At 42.7% G+C, this 18578-nt stretch overlaps 2 protein-coding genes across 2 annotated transcripts; one reads left to right on the top strand and one right to left on the bottom strand.

Annotated features, from left to right (window-relative positions):
- The first annotated feature begins 816 nt into the window (after nt 1-816).
- gtf2f1 (general transcription factor IIF, polypeptide 1) lies at nt 817-8776 on the top strand. The gene is made up of 14 exons (XM_030781767.1): nt 817-851; nt 1441-1502; nt 1743-1789; nt 1942-2014; nt 2703-2896; nt 3055-3225; nt 3495-3697; nt 3980-4136; nt 4549-4607; nt 4727-4858; nt 7016-7089; nt 7180-7321; nt 7449-7581; nt 8247-8776. Exons 2-14 carry the CDS (start codon nt 1491-1493, stop codon nt 8449-8451), a joined length of 1602 nt encoding a protein of 533 aa, XP_030637627.1. The 5' UTR covers nt 817-851; nt 1441-1490; the 3' UTR covers nt 8452-8776.
- Nucleotides 8777-9493: 717 nt separating this feature from the next.
- On the bottom strand, nt 9494-11472 carry alkbh7 (alkB homolog 7). Its single transcript, XM_030782311.1, has 4 exons — nt 11111-11472; nt 10589-10762; nt 10327-10451; nt 9494-9980 (listed from the first exon to the last, which is right to left on the bottom strand). The coding sequence occupies exons 1-4, from the start codon at nt 11390-11392 to the stop codon at nt 9860-9862; spliced, it is 702 nt and encodes a 233-aa protein (XP_030638171.1). The 5' UTR covers nt 11393-11472; the 3' UTR covers nt 9494-9859.
- Between the last annotated feature and the right edge of the window lie 7106 nt (nt 11473-18578).

The following is an 18578-nucleotide window of genomic DNA, read 5'->3' as shown; positions in this document are numbered from 1 at the left end:
ACTTCTAACAAAGTTCACAATGGCATTCCAAACTTACAGCGCCCAGGAACCTAGCAATACAACCTACACCAGCTAAAGACAAGACTTCACAAAGGAAAACTGGTGATATTTCTATTAACAGTAGCCAGGCTTCATTAACAAAAACAGGTGCACAGGATAAATGAATAATTATCTAAATGAAGCACATGAAACAAGGCAGGGACTAAACAATAACAACCTAACTCAAAACAGCCACTGGAGGTGGAAGGCAGGTGAGAAGCTGGGGGGTATTCCAGAAGGTGGGTTTAGTGAAAACTCAGACTTAGTTGACTCAGAGTAAATAATAAACCTTCTAATAGAAGAGCCCTATGTCTTCGTTCTCCTAGCAAAACAGAGCCATAGGGCTCTTCTATTAGGAGGTTTACTACTTGCTCTTAGTTAACTAACTCTGAGTTTTCACTAAACCTGCTTTCTGGAACACTCGCCTGGAGTGTGGCAAGAAGTCTAATTATGTTCCACTGTCAACAGTGTTCATCTTTTCTTGAGGGTACCGGGTGGAGGAGAGCTTGGACAATTACTAATAAATGTTGCATTGATAATAAAAAATCAAGGAAGTGTCCTTCAAGACATTACACTGGGCTTACCCAGTGAAGCATTTATTAGAAAGATGAATATAGAAAATACGTCTGCGTTTTACAGATTACAGTTCCTTCTATCATCCTCCAGGCCAATAGGTGGCAGTAATGCACTTACGATAACGCACGCCCTAGCTTTGAATCCGGGAAGCACCGGTGGAATAAAAAAGTGGTGTTTTAATTTCCTCAGTCGGAACACTGATGTAATTAGACCTTACGAACAGTGAAAGACGAGAGGTATATCTTATTCTATATAATACCCACGTAGTATTATAAGGACAACTTGGATTCGTTTCTTTTAACCGGTGTTTGATGATGTAATGAATATAAACATTCAAGACGAATGCAGTTTACTAAACAACGCGTGTTCTTTTGTGATTGCGCGGCTCAGTGTGTCTCGTCGGTAGGACAACGTTATTGTTTTAACTAGTTGTCCTTGTTAAATGAGTTTTTTCGCTCCCTAGTGCCATGTTATTTCCTTTTCTTTTTTCGCAAGCTGGTAATACTAGTTTGGCATTCATTGTAGATACGCGAGTTTAGGTAGCGTGCCAGGTCCAGTCACACAGAATGGTATTAGAGTAGCTGACCCACTTCTTTAACTGTACGTTATATCCGAACAGTCGAATAATTGCAGTGCGGATCCATCTAGATTATTTTAAACAATCGAGCGGCAATTCTTAACTACGGGAAGTCTTCTGTTTTTCACTAAGCTTTGTTTATGTATTCGATGCGCCAGCTACCCTGTCATTTGTCAACATAACTGCTTGTACACGCAGCAACAGGCCTTGATCTGGCCAGACTTAACCTTCTGGTCTGTCATTCGCAGTGTATCAACTTACATGATCTCAGAGGGGAGGCAGCAGGGTTTCTCCAGCCATGGCATCACTGGTAAGAGGCTTGTCGGCTCTGTCTCTCTGGTCATCAGTGTGTAGCTTAATGCACCAAGAATATCAGCTTTTTGTACCATTATCCTTCCTACCATTAGGGAATGAAGTTGACGAGAAGCCACACTTTTGTTAACGTACTTTGCCACTTTACAGTTTGAAAATGGATCATTTTGTTATTTGGTCACAAGCGTCCTTTGCTGAGTCCTGTTTTTTTACATGCATGGGTGCTTTCATTTCACAGGGTAGCAGCAGCTCCTCATCAACAGAATATATTGTCCGAGTTCCTAAGTGAGTGTCCACTTTTAATCTTCACAGTTTGCTTCTTTTTGGACTGCATGAGAGAGCCATCTACATGTTTGCTAAGTTCTGTTCACATGCTCTAGAGGTGTAATTCCCTTGTTTATTATTGTGAGGTGATGTGTTGCATCCTTCTGTTGCAGAAACACCAGTAAAAAGTATAACATCATGGCTTTCAATGCTGGTGACAAGGTGAACTGCTCCACCTGGACCCAGGTTAGTCTCCATACTTCATGTGGTTAAGTTTTCCTGCGAATGGATCCTGTTTATTATGGTTTGGTTTTGCCATTGCTTGTTTATGTACACAACCTCAGACCTCGGCATTTGCAGTTCTTTTAGTCTCCTAAAGCCAGTTAGTGGTCACGTCATCAAAACCTCTGATCCTTTTTTGGTCACATGTGAGTGAATACACATACACACAATGCTTAAAAATGACCAAGACAAACTTTGCTGGCTGTTCCACATTTAACCAGTCATTGCAGAACACTGTGTGATCCACATACTAAGTTAAAATTTTAGGGCGGTCCATGTAACCTCCTTTAGGCAGCAGTGTCAAGGAAAAACTTGAGATAGGAATCATGACTTAAGAGGGGGAGACCCATCTGCCTTTGGCTGGGTATGAGAGTTTGGTTGTAAGGCTGGTCCTCCAGCAAGTATAAGAATAAAGCACCTGTGCAAAACAATGCAGAAGGTGTTTTAGTGATGATGTTAAAATGTTATGTTATTTGTTTGAAATTCAGGGAAATTGCATTCAGACAGTAGCTGCTGAGAACACCCTACAGCAAACCATCGATGTTTTCTGGGAAAAAAAACATCGATGTAAAGGGTGTGTTTTTGTGTGTATGTTGGTGGCGCCCAGGGGGATGGGCTTGCTAACACTTCACTCATTCTATGTGACGGTTAGGCACGCATGGAGCGGGACATGAGTAACCGACGGATGTACGGGGAGGAGGAGACGGCAGAGGGGGCAGCAGGTAGTGAATTTGGGAAGAAACAAAGGGAGGAGGCCCGCAAGAAGAAATTTGGCATCGTCACAAGGGAGTTCAAGCTGGAGGACCAGCCCTGGATCCTCAAAGTCAACGGCAAAGCTGGACGGAGGTGTGTCTCTATCCTCTGTCACAGTCTTCGTCTGCTCTTTTAAAGTGGCCCTCAGTCAGAAAACCTGTCTCTCATCTTCAGTCGCTATATTTTAATATATCATTAGATTCTAAGGGGCATACCCAGCTAATCACTTTCTCTTGGTTCCGGTTGCCTAGGTTTAAAGGCCAGAAGAAAGGAGGAGTGACAGAAAACGCCTCGTACTACATTTTCACCCAGTGTCCCGACGGAGCCTTCGAGGCCTTCCCAGTGCACGGCTGGTACAACTTCACACCACAGGCCAAACACCGCACTCTCACAGCAGAGGAAGCGGAGGAGGAGTGGGGCAGGTGAGGGGGAGATGGTGTTGAGTGTGACTGAGGTGGTGGGAGTAGTGGGAGTAACAGGAGGTTAATCAGGAGGCTCTGATGAGCTGGAGACATAGGAGCGTAGGAGATGGTAACTCACAAAAAGAATAAAGCATTTTTGCTCTAAGTTCCACTCTTCGAGTATAGGGTAAACACCAAATGAAAGATGTGGTGTTGAAATGTTGTATTATATTGAAGCGTGTGCACACACAGAGCTTTGAAGACATTGGTTCTATCACATGTTCACTCAGGAGGAACAAAGTGGTGAACCACTTCAGCATTATGCTCCAGAGACGACTGCGGGACCAGGAGCGTGGAGAGGAAGATGAGGAGGAGGGCGAGAAAGGAGGGAAGAAAAAGAAGAAAGGAGGCCGTGGCGGAGACTTACGCATTCACGACCTTGAGGATGAAGAGGAGATGAGCAGTGAGGACAGTGACAGCAGCGTAGGAGAGGGTGAGTACGAGATGGACGGAGTACAGAGGGAAAAGAGCAGTGTAGGGAGAGTGACAGGACTGGCAGAGAGCAAAGTCAGGTCCAGACAAAAAGATGGGAGAAGAAAATCTACGTTTAGGTTGAACAGACAGAAAGGAGGGTATCTTTGATAAATATGTGAAAGAAAATGCACATTTTTGTTTAAAATGACAGGAATACACATGAAGCTACCAAGAAGACAACACAGGGTAACCCATTTTTCAGCCTTTTTCTTTTTTTCTTTTCCACTCTCACAATGGGTAGATGGAGAGAGAAAGTCAAAAGCAAAGAAAGACAGCAGTGCCAAAGGTAAGGGCAAAAAGAAGAAGAGGAAAAAGTCGAGTGATGCAGAAGGTCGAGAGGACAGTGATGACGGAGACTTTGAGGGACTGGAGGTGGATTACATGTCAGATGAGAGCAGGTGAGACAAGAGCACTGATTTAGGAGAGTAACTTTAAGCATTTAACATACCTTAGCAGTGACCACTAATAATAATAATAATAATAATAATTACTAAGAGAGTATTAAGAGAATGACAGGCTTTTAACTGAAGTGTTGCAAAGCCTACATGTTTCCTAGGAAACCTTAGCCTGAGGTCTAGGTTTGAATAATATGGTGAACTGTACACTATAGATTACACAATTTCATTGTTTTGGTATCTTTGTAAAACCTTTTTTGTTAATGCTATTCATCTTTGCTAAACATTTGAAATTCCTATTTTATTTCAGCAAAAAAAAGTTAATGTCATGAGTCTTCCCAAGGTTTCATACAAATGGCAAAAAAGAAAAGATTGAAACATGGTCTCATCTTTTTCTTTCACATCTTTACTGCAGCTCAGAGGAGGAGGAGCCTGAGAAGGCCAAACCTGCGAAAGAAGAGGAGCTTCCAAAAGGTCAGGGTTCAGATAAAATCACCTAACAGCAGAGTCGGAACCTGTAGAGCTGTGTTGGTCGGCCAGGTTAACATCATGCTTTCATTCAGAGGGCATTTTGTTTGCTGTCTTCCACACAGGAATCGATGAAGAATCGGAGAGTGAGGAGGAGAGTGAGGAGGAGATAAAGAATGAGGAAGAAGGGAAAGAGGATGAGGAGGAAGAGGATGGAAAGAAGACTCCTGTGCAAATGGACAAGAAGAAAAAGAAGGGTATGATAAAATATCTTTGACCATCCAACCGAGGAACTGTCGAGTAGATAGGATAAAAGTGTGTTATGTGAGTTAGAATCACTCTGAGGCATAAAATGAAGTTGAGTGTGTGTAACCTGGGCCAAACAGGGCCAGTGTGTGTCCGTATAACCCGCGTCAAAATGTGTCAGTGTCCGTATAACCCGCGTCAAAATGTGTCAGTGTCCGTATAACCCGCGTCAAAATGTGTCAGTGTCTGTATAACCCGCGTCAAAATGTGTCAGTGTCTGTATAACCCGCGTCAAAATGTGTCAGTGTCTGTATAACCCGCGTCAAAATGTGCCAGTGTCTGTATAACCCGCGTCAAAATGTGTCAGTGTCTGTATAACCCGCGTCAAAATGTGTCAGTGTCTGTATAACCCGCGTCAAAATGTGTCAGTGTCCGTATAACCCGCGTCAAAATGTGTCAGTGTCTGTATAACCCGCGTCAAAATGTGCCAGTGTCTGTATAACCCGCGTCAAAATGTGCCAGTGTCTGTATAACCCGCGTCAAAATGTGCCAGTGTCTGTATAACCCGCGTCAAAATGTGTCAGTGTCCGTATAACCCGCGTCAAAATGTGTCAGTGTCTGTATAACCCGCGTCAAAATGTGTCAGTGTCTGTATAACCCGCGTCAAAATGTGTCAGTGTCCGTATAACCCGCGTCAAAATGTGTCAGTGTCTGTATAACCCGCGTCAAGCTGTGTCAGTGTCTGTATAACCCGCGTCAAAATGTGTCAGTGTCTGTATAACCCGCGTCAAAATGTGTCAGTGTCCGTATAACCCGCGTCAAAATGTGTCAGTGTCTGTATAACCCGCGTCAAAATGTGTCAGTGTCTGTATAACCTGCGTCAAAATGTGTCAGTGTCTGTATAACCCGCGTCAAAATGTGCCAGTGTCTGTATAACCCGCGTCAAAATGTGTCAGTGTCTGTATAACCCGCGTCAAAATGTGTCAGTGTCTGTATAACCCGCGTCAAAATGTGTCAGTGTCCGTATAACCCGCGTCAAAATGTGTCAGTGTCCGTATAACCCGCGTCAAAATGTGTCAGTGTCTGTATAACCCGCGTCAAAATGTGTCAGTGTCTGTATAACCCGCGTCAAAATGTGTCAGTGTCTGTATAACCCGCGTCAAAATGTGTCAGTGTCTGTATAACCCGCGTCAAAATGTGCCAGTGTCTGTATAACCTGCGTCAAAATGTGTCAGTGTCTGTATAACCCGCGTCAAAATGTGCCAGTGTCTGTATAACCCGCGTCAAAATGTGTCAGTGTCCGTATAACCCGCGTCAAAATGTGTCAGTGTCTGTGTAACCCGCGTCAAAATGTGTCAGTGTCTGTGTAACCCGCGTCAAGCTGTGCCAGTGTCTGTGTAACCCGCGTCAAAATGTGTCAGTGTCTGTGTAACCCGCGTCAAGCTGTGCCAGTGTCTGTGTAACCCGCGTCAAGCTGTGCCAGTGTCTGTGTAACCCGCGTCAAAATGTGTCAGTGTCTGTATAACCCGCGTCAAAATGTGTCAGTGTCTGTATAACCCGCGTCAAAATGTGTCAGTGTCTGTATAACCCGCGTCAAGCTGTGTCAGTGTCTGTATAACCCGCGTCAAAATGTGTCAGTGTCTGTATAACCCGCGTCAAGCTGTGCCAGTGTCTGTATAACCCGCGTCAAAATGTGTCAGTGTCTGTATAACCCGCGTCAAAATGTGTCAGTGTCTGTATAACCCGCGTCAAAATGTGTCAGTGTCTGTATAAACCGCGTCAAGCTGTGCCAGTGTCTGTATAACCTGGGTCAAACTGTGCCAGTGTCTGTATAACCCGCGTCAAGCTGTGCCAGTGTCTGTGTAACCTGGGTCAAACTGTGCCTGTGTGTATGTGTGTGTGACCTGGATCAAACTGTGTCAGTGTGTGTGGAACCTAGGCCAAACTGTGCCAGTGTCTGTGTAACCCGGGTCAAACTGTGCCTGAGTGTGTGTGACCTGGATCGAATTGTGGCAGGGTCCGTGTAATCTGGACCAAACCCTGTCAGTGCGTGTGTAACCTGGGTCAAACCCTGTCAGTGTGTGTGTAACCTGTGCCAGACTGTGACAGTTTTAGATGTAGAGCAGAGCTGAGTGAAATCTTGGTTGACTGTTTCCTTGACTTTTCAGACAGCAGTGGAGAGTCTGACAGCTCAGAGGACAGCGACATAGAGGGAGAAGCAGCTTCACCCCTTTTCATGATGGTAATGCTCTATGGCGGTCATGTAAATTTGTTTGTGCATGTGTGTATGTGCATAACTCATTTTTTTCCACCACAACTTGCCGTTGTTCAGAAGAAACGCACTCCGCCCAAACGGGCAGGGGGTCGAGGATCCGGGAACAGTTCAAGAGCAGGCAGCCGACCTGGGACGCCATCCATCGACAACGCCAGCACGTCCAACACGCTCCGCGCCGCTGCTAACAAACTCGAACAAGGTACACACATGTGCACATTGACACGGGCTTCACTCTTGTGCCGTTTGAGTTGCTATGGTAGCAGAAATCTCTGGATTATGCCAGATTGCTTTTACAACATTAACCACTCTTTCTCTCTTTCTCCCAGGCAAACGTCAGACACCGGTGTCCAGCTCAGACACCCCAGCGCCAAAGAGGCTGAAGATGGACCCCAGCACTCAGAACTCATCCGGAAAGAGTACACCCCAGCCTTCATCAGGCAAATCCACCCCCAGCTCCAGGTACCACCCTTCTCTCCCTCTGTCTCTCTCTCCCCTTTTCAGCTCTCTCCCACACTCTTCTCTAAGTATTTGATCTATTAGATCTGATTCTTGGCGACTCAGTCAATACTAAAACTGGCATTTCGCAAAAGCAACAGATCGTTTGACAGCCAACTCTGACTTTATTAAAAAAAAAAAAAAAGCCCTGGTCAAGCGAGACTAAATGAATTGGCCACTCATCTGAGTCAGTATCAGACAGCCATTTAGAAGAGTATATAATAAATCAATAAAAGGCGGAAGAATTCAAGTGTGTATCTGAGACTCGGAGGAGCCGCAGTGAGTCCTGCATTAATGTATTATGTGTAAACTGGGATATAGACATAGCTTGTGCTCTGCTTGAGGGACTGGACCACAACTGCTGTGTGGATCACACTGTAAGAGTAAACAGGTTGAATAGGTTAAAAAAAAAATTGAGTTAAAATAAAACAAAAAAATGTTCTCCTATAATGAGTGTCCACTCATAACCCATAGTGTCCACTCATAACCCTTTTCAAATTAATGGAAACAGCTGGTCTCTTGTTTAGCTCGTTTTCCCTTCTTGCTTATGTAAGTTCTTTCCGTACTCCCCAGCCTGTTGTGTTCCTCCTGTTTTTCCTCTAACTTTGTTAATCTCGATGTCTCCTTAGTGATGTGCAGCTGACTGAAGAAGCAGTGCGCAGATATCTGATCCGAAAGCCCATGACCACAAAAGACCTGCTGAAGAAGTTCCAGACCAAACGTACGGGTCTGAGCAGCGAGCAGACGGTCAATGTCCTCGCCCAGATCCTCAAACGACTCAACCCGGAGAGGAAGAACATAAATGACAAGATGCACTTTTATCTCACTGAGTGAACCAAGCCAGAAAGAGTGAGAACCAGGGAGGAAGAGAAAGGCGGTGCAGAGGAAAAGAGAAGAAATGTAGTGTGTGAAAAGTGGAAAGGAAGAATAAGATGTTTTGATGTCGTTTGCCATGTTAGAGACTAATGTTGGGTTCCCATTGCCTGTGTTCAGTATTGAGAGCATAAACACTGAGTGAGGAAAGGCTCACACAAGCCCTGAACTCAGAGTTTTAACAAATAATGAAAGTACCAGTTTTATTGGTCCAGGGGAACATTTGATAAAACTTCTTGTGTTTTTATTGTGTTTGTGTTGCTTTTGATTTTGAATAAATTGTTCACTCACTCAGCTATGTGATCTGTTGGTTGGAACTTGCTCATTTGTTTGCGTGTGTGTGAGATTTTGTTTCTAAACAGGTTTGTCTTATTTACAACCCTGAGCCAAAGAAAGCAGGGTGGTATTCTGGAAAGTGGGTTTGGTGAAAACTCAGTTAACTCAGAGCAAGTAGTAGACCTCCTAATAGGAGAGCCCAATGGCTTTGTTTTGCTAGGAGAGTGAAGCCATAGGTCTCTTCTCTTAGAGTTAGAGTAAGTAGTAAAGTTCCTGAGTTTTCACTAAACCCGCTTTCTGGAACACCCCCCGTATATATAAACACTGAACTGTTCTGTGGAGAGGTTTTTTATCCACAGACAGAGCAAAGTTTAGAGACCTGGCCCTCTGCCTGCAAGGGTTTTTATGCTCTGCACAGGCCCATTAGAGCTGGTTTCCTTCTCTTCTTTACAAGATGCTTGTTCCAGCATCGTGCAGGTGATTGAGTGGGGACTAAGTAAAAAAACTCAGAATGGTGTTTACCCTTATCTTTTTCAAGTCAACATGTCTGTTATGAGCAACCAGAGATTTTTAGATTTTCAGAAGCAGTTCCTGAGCTCAGGTTTTACATTTTAGGGTGTATTTTTTCTATGCTTGATAACCTTTCTACATAATATACACCTGATCTAACATTAGAGCCTTTTGTGAGCATGTAAATTTAAATAAATACATTTAAAAAACACATTCCTTCAACTTAACATGACAGTCAAGCAGTCATGTTGGTTCACAGTCAAATTTAATTGTGTGGGTCGAGTCTTTCAGCTCATCTTCAAACCTTCATACTCAAACTTCAAAATAAAAGTGTCCACTTTGCAGAGGAGCATTTGTAAAGTGCTGTTTTCCATGTTTAGACAGAGCATGAAAAATGTACACTGTATTTTTGACGTGGCTTCAAAATACAAATTTGCCATTCAGAACTAGTTTTACAGAGATAATGAAAGGCTATATTCTGCACGCATAACATACCACGGCTTATTTCTGTTGGCATCTATCACTGAGAATGCCCCCCCCCCCCCGCCGAAGAGGCGCAGTCTCAGTATTTTAAACTGCGGACTCAGGCCGGAAGATTCCGGCAGATGACGGAGATGCGACGTTGGCGAGGAACTCTTTGCCCTGAGAAGTACGACTCGCCATCTTTCAAAATCTCGTGTGTATATTTAAACCTGGCCTCATTCCTGTAAGAGATGGGAAAAGACATGAAATGTCTCACAACGTCAAACTCAAACTCAACAAAACTGGGTCTGTGTCACCCGTGTACAGTTCTGACTTAAGAAGCAGAAATTGAGGAATGGCTAACACAGTCTGCGTGTATGTGTTATTGTGTGTGTGTGTGTGTATGTGTTTAAATTTGGTGAAAAGTGTCCTTAAATACCCCTGGATCTTCAAGTTCCAGATTTTGAAGGAAATCTGAAAGCAATGCTGAATGATACAAACCATTTTTATATGTTTTTATTTTCTTTTCGTCTGAGGTGTGGATACTTAATGAAAGATCTAAATTAAAAAAAAATCTCCATAACATACCTGAGAATGTAGAGAGAACGGCGCGTCAGAAGCAAATTCACCCAATCAGCAACATTATCTTCTCGGACTAGTCGCATTACGCTGTCAGACAACAAACTGAGCCCGGATATTGTGCTACCGCAGAACTGGTGAAGCATGTGAAAGAAATAACAGGACGACTTAAAACCATTACATTCTTTTTGATCTACTGTTTCGAAATACACACTTAAATCATTAAAATTGGGATATGATCTGTGACAACAGCTGACCAATCAAGACAGACCTTTACGCTGTCGATGTGAGGTTTGATGTAGCCCGTCTTGTCCAGGTCCAGGACGTGAACGGGTCCAAGTAACTGACTACCCTCAGGGAACGCGACGGCACGCAGCCTGTTCAGTGCCCCCTGACAAACAGCTCCCCACTGAATACGCTCTGTCTCTCTGAAACCGTGGATGGCCTGAGTATACATGCAAAAGTGATTACGAGAAAGAGATTGAGGCTTATAGTAAATCATACTTACACTCTCAACAATGACTTAGCCTAATCTTCAGACGTAGTCATCTCGTTTCTGATTGGTTGCTTCACCGAGCTAAATTCTAACAAGACTTCGTGTTGAATTCAGACTGTACTGTTCTACTGGATGTAGCATTTGGTCTTGCAGGACATCGTGAAACATTATGTCTTGTGTTTGAATGTGTAAATGTAGTGTTTGAATCTCTTACGCGACAATGACGTCTATCTGTTTGTTTGTGCGCTGGTAAACATGGCTGGTGAGACATTTCTCACGTATACACAAGCTACTTACATTATCCCAGTGGTCGAATTCGTAGCGTTTTTTCTTAAGTCCCGGTTCTAATTCTTTGAGGAACGCCTGCTCCTCTTCTTCGGTGATGAAGTTCTCCCATACCTCCACCTGTCCCCTCACACTCTCCAACACGTCGGGTGATGAAGCACACAGCCACTTTAAGTGCCCTGTTCTCTCTTGACTAGTTCTCAAAGGTGACCTGACTGATGCAGAACTGGAACAACAAACGTGAATTTGTGGTATCTTATGTGCTTGATTTAAAGCTCTAAGTAGCAGGCTCATATTTTCATGAGAAAGTTTGTAAAGCTTAATATCCAACGTGTATTATACACTGATTATTTCGGTGTGGTAGAATGTCTTTACGTGGGCGACGCCATCTTTTCAACAGTCAAGTATTGTGGGAGTTGTAGTTTCAATCCGGTTTTTTTTTTTGTCCGCAAAAAAAGTGAATGTAGTAATATCTCAGTACACTAGGTGTCAGTGTAGGACCACTGCTTTCATGCATCGTGAATAACATTTCCTGTATTGTCCTAGTTTTCAGGTCAAAGCAAGTATGATAGGAGAATCTGTGCAAAGCACATTAGAAAAAGGAGGTAAAATGATTTCAGGATCGTTAATACAATGATGAGTTAAAACACAATCATGTCCGACAAAAATACAAAGTAAGACATAGAATTAACAGCCATAAACCAGAACTTATTTTACTGGTCTTCAGTATGGTCTTACATAAAAATGACTTGTACTGAGGAAATAAAGTGTTCAGTGGAGAAAAGGCAGCAAATTGTCAATACAAGTGTCAGATGACAGTGTCCAAGTCAGATATGAACGATGTTTCAAATAAGAGCTGAGCAAGACTGTTCCACCGTTCAAATGTTGAGATCCACAGTACACTGAGAGATTCAGTACAGGTGTGTTCACAAAATTCAGAAAAGTCAGTTATATAATCAGGGATGCTAATGTCACAACATAAAAACCAAAAAAAAAAAAAAGTAAAAAAAAAAGTCAAAATTAAAATGAAAATTACTGTTCGCACTGTGCACTTGTCTGTTTCATAATTAAACATCTTTGCTGCTTTCTTATGCACTGCACTTTGTGTGCCTTCCATATTAAAAATGTGAACACTCATTTCCCTAAATGAGAGTGTGTAGGCAAAGACCCAATAAGCTGGTAAGTTCCAGTGAGATTTTATACAGCTTTAAACTTGGTTCTCAGCAGTGTTAATAGCTCCTCCCTGCAGATATCTTATGGCATCCGATCCTTTAAAACCTCGCTTTTTAAGGAGAACGCCCTTCTCCCAACACCAAACACCGCACATTTATTTTTATGGAAATTTTCTTTTAAAAATTTTAGGGAAGGAGACATTTGTTCTCTGAGGGAAAATGTTAATAGTTGTTTTAGTCCAAAGAATGAATACAATTACCTTTTCTTATATATATATACACACACACACACACACACACACACACATATATATATATATATATATATAATTTTAGGCAAAACGGAACATAAACAATTTTACTATAAACTGTGCCATCATTATCCACCAGCTTCAGTACAGATTATCTCAGCTCTAAATATCAAATATATGTAGAACAGAAGATGGAAAGTTGAAGTTTTACATTTTGAGCATTTTAACATTTTCTTAACAGTTTATGACAACACTCAGGGTCAGGTTAGGAGCTGTGCTAATTTTAATTTCCTGACCTTTTTGGCTTTTGGCTTTTCTTACCTCTTTTTTTAGATTAAGCTCTTTCATTGTCTGAAACCCTGTCCACTCTGTGTGACATAACAAGACCCATAGGTGCATCGTACCTCTGCAGTGCCGCAGTTGCCAGCTGTGACCAGATGCCCAGGAGATGCGATTGGTCATGCTCCCCTGGGGGGGGGGGGTTCCAATAGGGTCAAGACCATGCTGCTTGACGGGGGTCAGAGATGGTTATGTAGCAATGAGCAGAGCAACATTCTTCTCTGAGTACATCACATTGGCTGGCGACACAGTTCTGACTCGTACTGTGAAACACAGAGGGGCTGCTTTCACCTGTGTCGAAGGATGCTTGTGTTAGACTTACACAGCTCAACTCAGATGGTCACTTTGGGAGAGCGAAACCAACAGAAGAAGTTACTGGATTTGACAAAATGGCAGAAAAGATGGAAACATTTATTTTGTTTTGTTTTGCTTTGCTTTGCTTTGCTTTGTTTAGGAATTGTAATAATAGAGATGATATCAAAAATACCAAGGATAATCTTAATCATTTTTTTAATTAAGACAAAATGGACAGAACCAGAGTTTTGCTATAGTAGTGGATACTGCGTCTCTTTCTTTGAATCTGCCCAGCACAGTTAAATTTGTTCTTAACAAATGTAATTATTACCCTTGCTTAGCTTCATATGTAAGTTCTCTCTGCTTGAACCTTTAGCAATGTACACACACACGCACACATATACGCGCACTCACAGTCACACCCACACACACACATACACGCACGTATGCACCTACACATGCACACGCACACAAATGCAAAGCAGCAAACTGCTTCATTGACTGGCTTTCCCCATCAATTAGCCTAACTGGCTTTAATGATCATAATCAGCCGTAATTGCACTGGTCAGACAAGAGCTGTTTGTAGCAGAAAGTGGGAATTAAGCAATCGCTAAGTCTCTGAAATTTAAAGGCAGTGGCTCAATGCTGAGTCTTGGCACTTGGACAACAGCTGTATATCTGCAACACCACAGTATAGATCAGCTGACAGAATGGACAGAGGCGGCCAAACACACTTATGTACTCAAATCACTCACATTATGGTAAATAAATCCAATATGCATAAGTCTTCAATTTACATTCCATTTTTTCATATTTTCTTTTATCTCATTTGGATATTGTAATGCTGCATCAGGATTATGATCAGTGTCAAAAAATATTCAGGCCGATTGCCATGTGAGGTGATGGGACTAACTGTCAGACGGAAAACACACACACACACACACACACACACACACTCACACAGGTTAGCAGGCCTGAGCCCTCCAATGAGCAGTCTGTATGTGACAGTGGTAAGAAAAAATAAAAGCTCCTTTCTTCTCAATCTTAAAAGGCCTTGTTTGGCTGCTTGCCAATCTGGTACAGGACTCTTTCTCAGTGGGCTGCATGACAGATAGCAGCTGATCATAGGAATACAGGAAACCACTGGAGCCTCAGAACCTGGGAACCTTACCATTCATATAGACCATTCCCAGTGAGGTTGGAAGAAAAGGGCCTGTTGGAGAAATGAGGGGGGTTGTTTGTTGGAGTAATGTTAGAGTGTAAGAGCTGGAAGGTGGAAATAAACTTAAAAGGTATGACATGAGGGGGTAAGTATTCAGGGAGAAAGTATGCCTGCATGACTTCATCATTGTGATGTGGTTGCCCTTGTTACACCCTGGGGTGGTTCGAGAAGTCTGCCTCTCCTCTCAGGGGCTGCTTCTGCGATTTAAGACTTTTTCATGTCCATTCTTACTGCCAAAGAATATGGAGATGAAGCACGAGGATTTTATTTTTCTGTTTTTATAAAAATGTCAGGACATTTGTCTGAAACTGCAAATTTACAGGAATATGATCAGGACCATCACAGTTGGCCTTACAGTCTGCCTTGAAATGAGTGTACGACTATTTTGTATCCCATGGCAATGAGGAAGGAAAGAAAGACAGGCTGTGTGTGGGCAGGTGAAGGTAAAGAGAAGTTAGAGAGGGTAATAAACAGAACGACTGGATTACAAAACTACCCTAGTTTCCAGTGGTTAATTATTCTAGCTTTTAAAAAAAAATTGGTTGTGTTTACATCAGCCCAACCTCTTTGTTCCCTGCAGAGGAACAGTGGAGGATCAGAAGGTGTAGGTTAAACACAGCCCTGACTGGAGAACTGCCTAACCCAGTACCACCGGTAAAGAGATACTCCTCCAGATTTTCAGACTGACAGCATTTTTTCACATACCTCCAATGCAGTAGATTAAATCAGATCATTTTTAGGACCACAGTAGCATTTTCAAGACATTTTTAAGACACTTTCTTAGTGACACTTTTTCTGAGTTTTGGACAGTTTGGAATCTCTCTTGGTTTCCAAGGATGTCGGTTTAAGAGCTTAAATAGGAGGTCATTCTTTTTCACAAATGGAAACTTAACAAACATAAACGCAGTCTGTATCTCGTATATCTCACCAAGGAAAAACTCTCACAGTTTGAACATGTCACAGTTTCAGGGTCTGCGCACAGAACATTGAGGTTTAGCCATGACAAACGAAGACTCAGTAAAGAACAGAGAACATGCTTCCAATGTATTATTCAGCCTTATAAATCATTCAGCTAGGGTGTCGCCGTACGGCAGGATTTTTTTTTTTTTTTTAATTCTTGAGTGAGTATGTTTTGTTGCCATGCTTAATGAACATTGCTGTTACTCCACTGCACACTTACAGTATGTTACACTGCGACACAAAATCAGGCACATAAATGCTTTGGATTTGTACTTGTGCCATTGCTCATATGTGAGTTTTGAGAAGCTGAGTCTAAAAGCTTTTTTTTTTTCATCTGTGAGGTTTTGTGAGGTTGAGTCTAAAATAGTTATTGCACTGTGGGATATATGGACAGCAAAACTGCTGCTGCTCTCTCCTTCTGTGACAATGTTAAAAGTCAAACTGACGACATTATTTTGTAAGCCCTGCTGATTAAGCTTCTCCCCCCCCCCCCCCCCCCCCCCCACCTCCCCACCTCCTTGCTGCTTGCTGTGTGCTCCTGTGGTAGATCACTGTGGCATGCTTTAGTGGGGACCCAGTGGGGCAGCGGGGGGTGGGGGTGGAGGGGTTCTCTCTGTAACTGTGAGGGAGGGGATCAGGCTGCCAAGAGCAGCTGACTTGTACACTCCAGCTGAGTGACAAGGCTTGCATGCCAGGGTGACAGTCTACAGTCAGATCAGCTCCCATCCAGGGAAGAGCCATAAAATCAATCAGCATCTACGTCCACTTTCCTGACCCATTGTATTACTTTTGTGTGATTCTTAGTGAAACCAAAATGAAAGTATTGTACCTGACAGTTAAAATACTTCATTTGTTAAAATATACTGCACTGTGTCTGTTGATACATGGTGCTTGCTTGTGTCCATCTGTGATTATACAAGCTGATCAAGCCTGAATCTAAAGCAAAAACTACAACAATCAGCAGATTAGCAGCCAGTGAAATTCTTAACATAAAAACAATTGTCCCTCTTTCTATCTTGCACACAGATGCGCACACAGATGTACACACACACACACACACACACACACACACACACACACACTCAACCACACACACACACAACCACACATACACACGCTTAAGTTAACTGATTTCACATAATCAAAACCGGTGTACCTATCTTTATTACTTTAGATGTATATATATATATATATATATATATATATTCTTTTAAAGGGCCTATTAAAGTTCATGGTCCACTCTCACCTCTCCAACCTTTCGTAGTTCAGTGTCACTGAAACTCTGACGTGTGCCCTTCATTATTCCTTGTTGCGCAGTTTTGTGAGACTGAGAAAAGAATCGGAGAGAGAATCTCCATACACTGCGGCTCGCAGGACAAACCTTACCTCCATTGTTTTACGTGTTCTGTCTATCGCAACGTTCTCGGCAATACAGTTAAGGTCTGACAAAAAGGAATCAAAAACATAGGGGAAAGAAACACTTCATTCCTTGAGGTCTACAACGAATTGACGTTTAGCGTTTAAGTTTACCATTCAGCACCATAGACAGCTCCTTTGACTGCCGTTTCGTTGCAAGCGCGCAGTAAGAGATAGTGTACTTTATTCACCATTGTTAAACTCTGAATGAAACAATACACAAAAGTTACCGTCAGAACTGGTGTGAAGCCTCAGGGATTATGGTGAGGCCGGTTGCTCTATAACCAACTCCACCCAAGCTCTATACTTACACGGACAGACGTCCATTGAAGGACGTCTATCTCCGTAACAACCTACATGTCATCGATACAGTATCTGTGAAATATGTAAAGAATTATTATGGAGGCTTTACTTAGCGTTTTGTTTGTTCTAATTAATAACTCTAAGGCAGCACACCAACATATATCAACACCTTCTTTTTTAACTCCCCCCAGGTCACATACACCCCACAGTATATGTTCAAACACATTATACTACAGTATATGACAAAGTACTCTCTGTTTCACTTGTTCACGACCATTTTTAGGGGCAATAAGTCAGTTGAGCAACATGCTATTGCTGTGCGGCTGAGCCTGCGCATAAATTCAAGGTCAGTTTCATTCATTTTGACGTTGCTTAAGAAACGCATGTTGTCAATTGGGTTGCACAGCCTTCTCAGATCCATCGAACAAAGCCTCTACGCAATTTACTTTGCGCAAGCCCTGCTGATGTGCAAACACGTGTCCTTCGGTCAGCGTCACCAAACGCTAAATGCAGCGGATACTGGCTACCAGACTCTGGCTGGATAGTCAAAGGCTTGCTCTGTAGCATAAAACTTAGTTGCGCATGGTGCTCACTGCGCTGTTGGTGATCGGTACAATTAATTGAGGCGTGGGTCCATGAGAATGTAAGTCATTAAAGGTTTAGTGACGGGAAAGCAAAAACGTTTTCGGAGACATATTATTGGTTTATATAGACAGAGTTGTTATGGCATATGGTCTCGGCTTTGGGCGAAGGTCAAAGTTAGAGAGGAATTAGGGGTAGATAATGACTAGGTGTCGGAATTTTCAACTTATAATACACTAGTGTACGACACATGAGATTTGACCATAACTGCAGCAAAGTCAAGTAGAGCCACACAGGCGGAACTCTGTCTGAGGAAGACCGTCGATATATAAACCGATCACCGCTTCCTGTGACACTGGATAGGCGAGCACTGTTAAGGTCGCTGGAGTTTATTGATTTTTTTGCCACTTGCAAAACACGAAAGTCGAGAAGCACGCTCTACTAATGTTAAGATTATCACCGAGTCATCTTTGGACAGCTAGATCTGTCTCCAGTGAAAACTACAGTTGTGTTTCTGAGAGCAATCAACGCAGCACTCGATTAGTGTACCGGACAAAGCTGCCGCTTAAAAATTATGAGACTGACAGCGACGACGCTGCGACAGATAATCACACATGCTCTGGCTTCGTGGTGGACTGCATAAGAGAGGGGTGGGGTGGGGGACCTAGCACCAATAGTTATAATTGGACTCTGTCAATTAATTCCGAAATGCCTGTAGCTAAATATAACTTGTCGCTCCACGCCATGCATGCTCTCGTGTGGCGAATTCCCCGGAGACTCACTTCTGCTTCTCAAGCCAGTGTACACAGCTGTCTCCTGGTTGTCAGGAATGATTGTTCGGCGAAATACAATCATAAACTTGCATTAACTTTGTCAATATTTACTCTTTTCACTGTTTGAAAAAAAATTCCAGGACACCTATCAGTTACCCAGAAGAATAA

This window comes from Chanos chanos, chromosome 8 (genome assembly GCF_902362185.1).
Source record: "Chanos chanos chromosome 8, fChaCha1.1, whole genome shotgun sequence".
Classification (NCBI taxonomy): Eukaryota; Metazoa; Chordata; class Actinopteri; order Gonorynchiformes; family Chanidae; genus Chanos; species Chanos chanos.
Note: the sequence above shows the minus strand (reverse complement) of the source record. Positions and strands in the feature narration are given on the sequence as shown.

Excerpts from the sequence above, each read along its gene's own strand:
- gtf2f1 (XM_030781767.1), top strand. Across the intron at positions 7,090-7,179 it reads CTTCACCCCTTTTCATGATG|AAGAAACGCACTCCGCCCAA; the intron begins GTAATGCTCTAT and ends GCCGTTGTTCAG. Across the intron at positions 7,582-8,246 it reads AAATCCACCCCCAGCTCCAG|TGATGTGCAGCTGACTGAAG; the intron begins GTACCACCCTTC and ends ATGTCTCCTTAG.
- alkbh7 (XM_030782311.1), bottom strand. The coding sequence starts at position 11,392 with ATGAGCCTGCTACTTAGAGCTTTAAATCAAGCACATAAGATACCACAA. Across the intron at positions 10,763-11,110 it reads AATTCGACCACTGGGATAAT|GCCATCCACGGTTTCAGAGA; the intron begins GTAAGTAGCTTG and ends ATGTATACTCAG. Across the intron at positions 10,452-10,588 it reads CTCACATCGACAGCGTAAAG|TTCTGCGGTAGCACAATATC; the intron begins GTCTGTCTTGAT and ends ATGCTTCACCAG.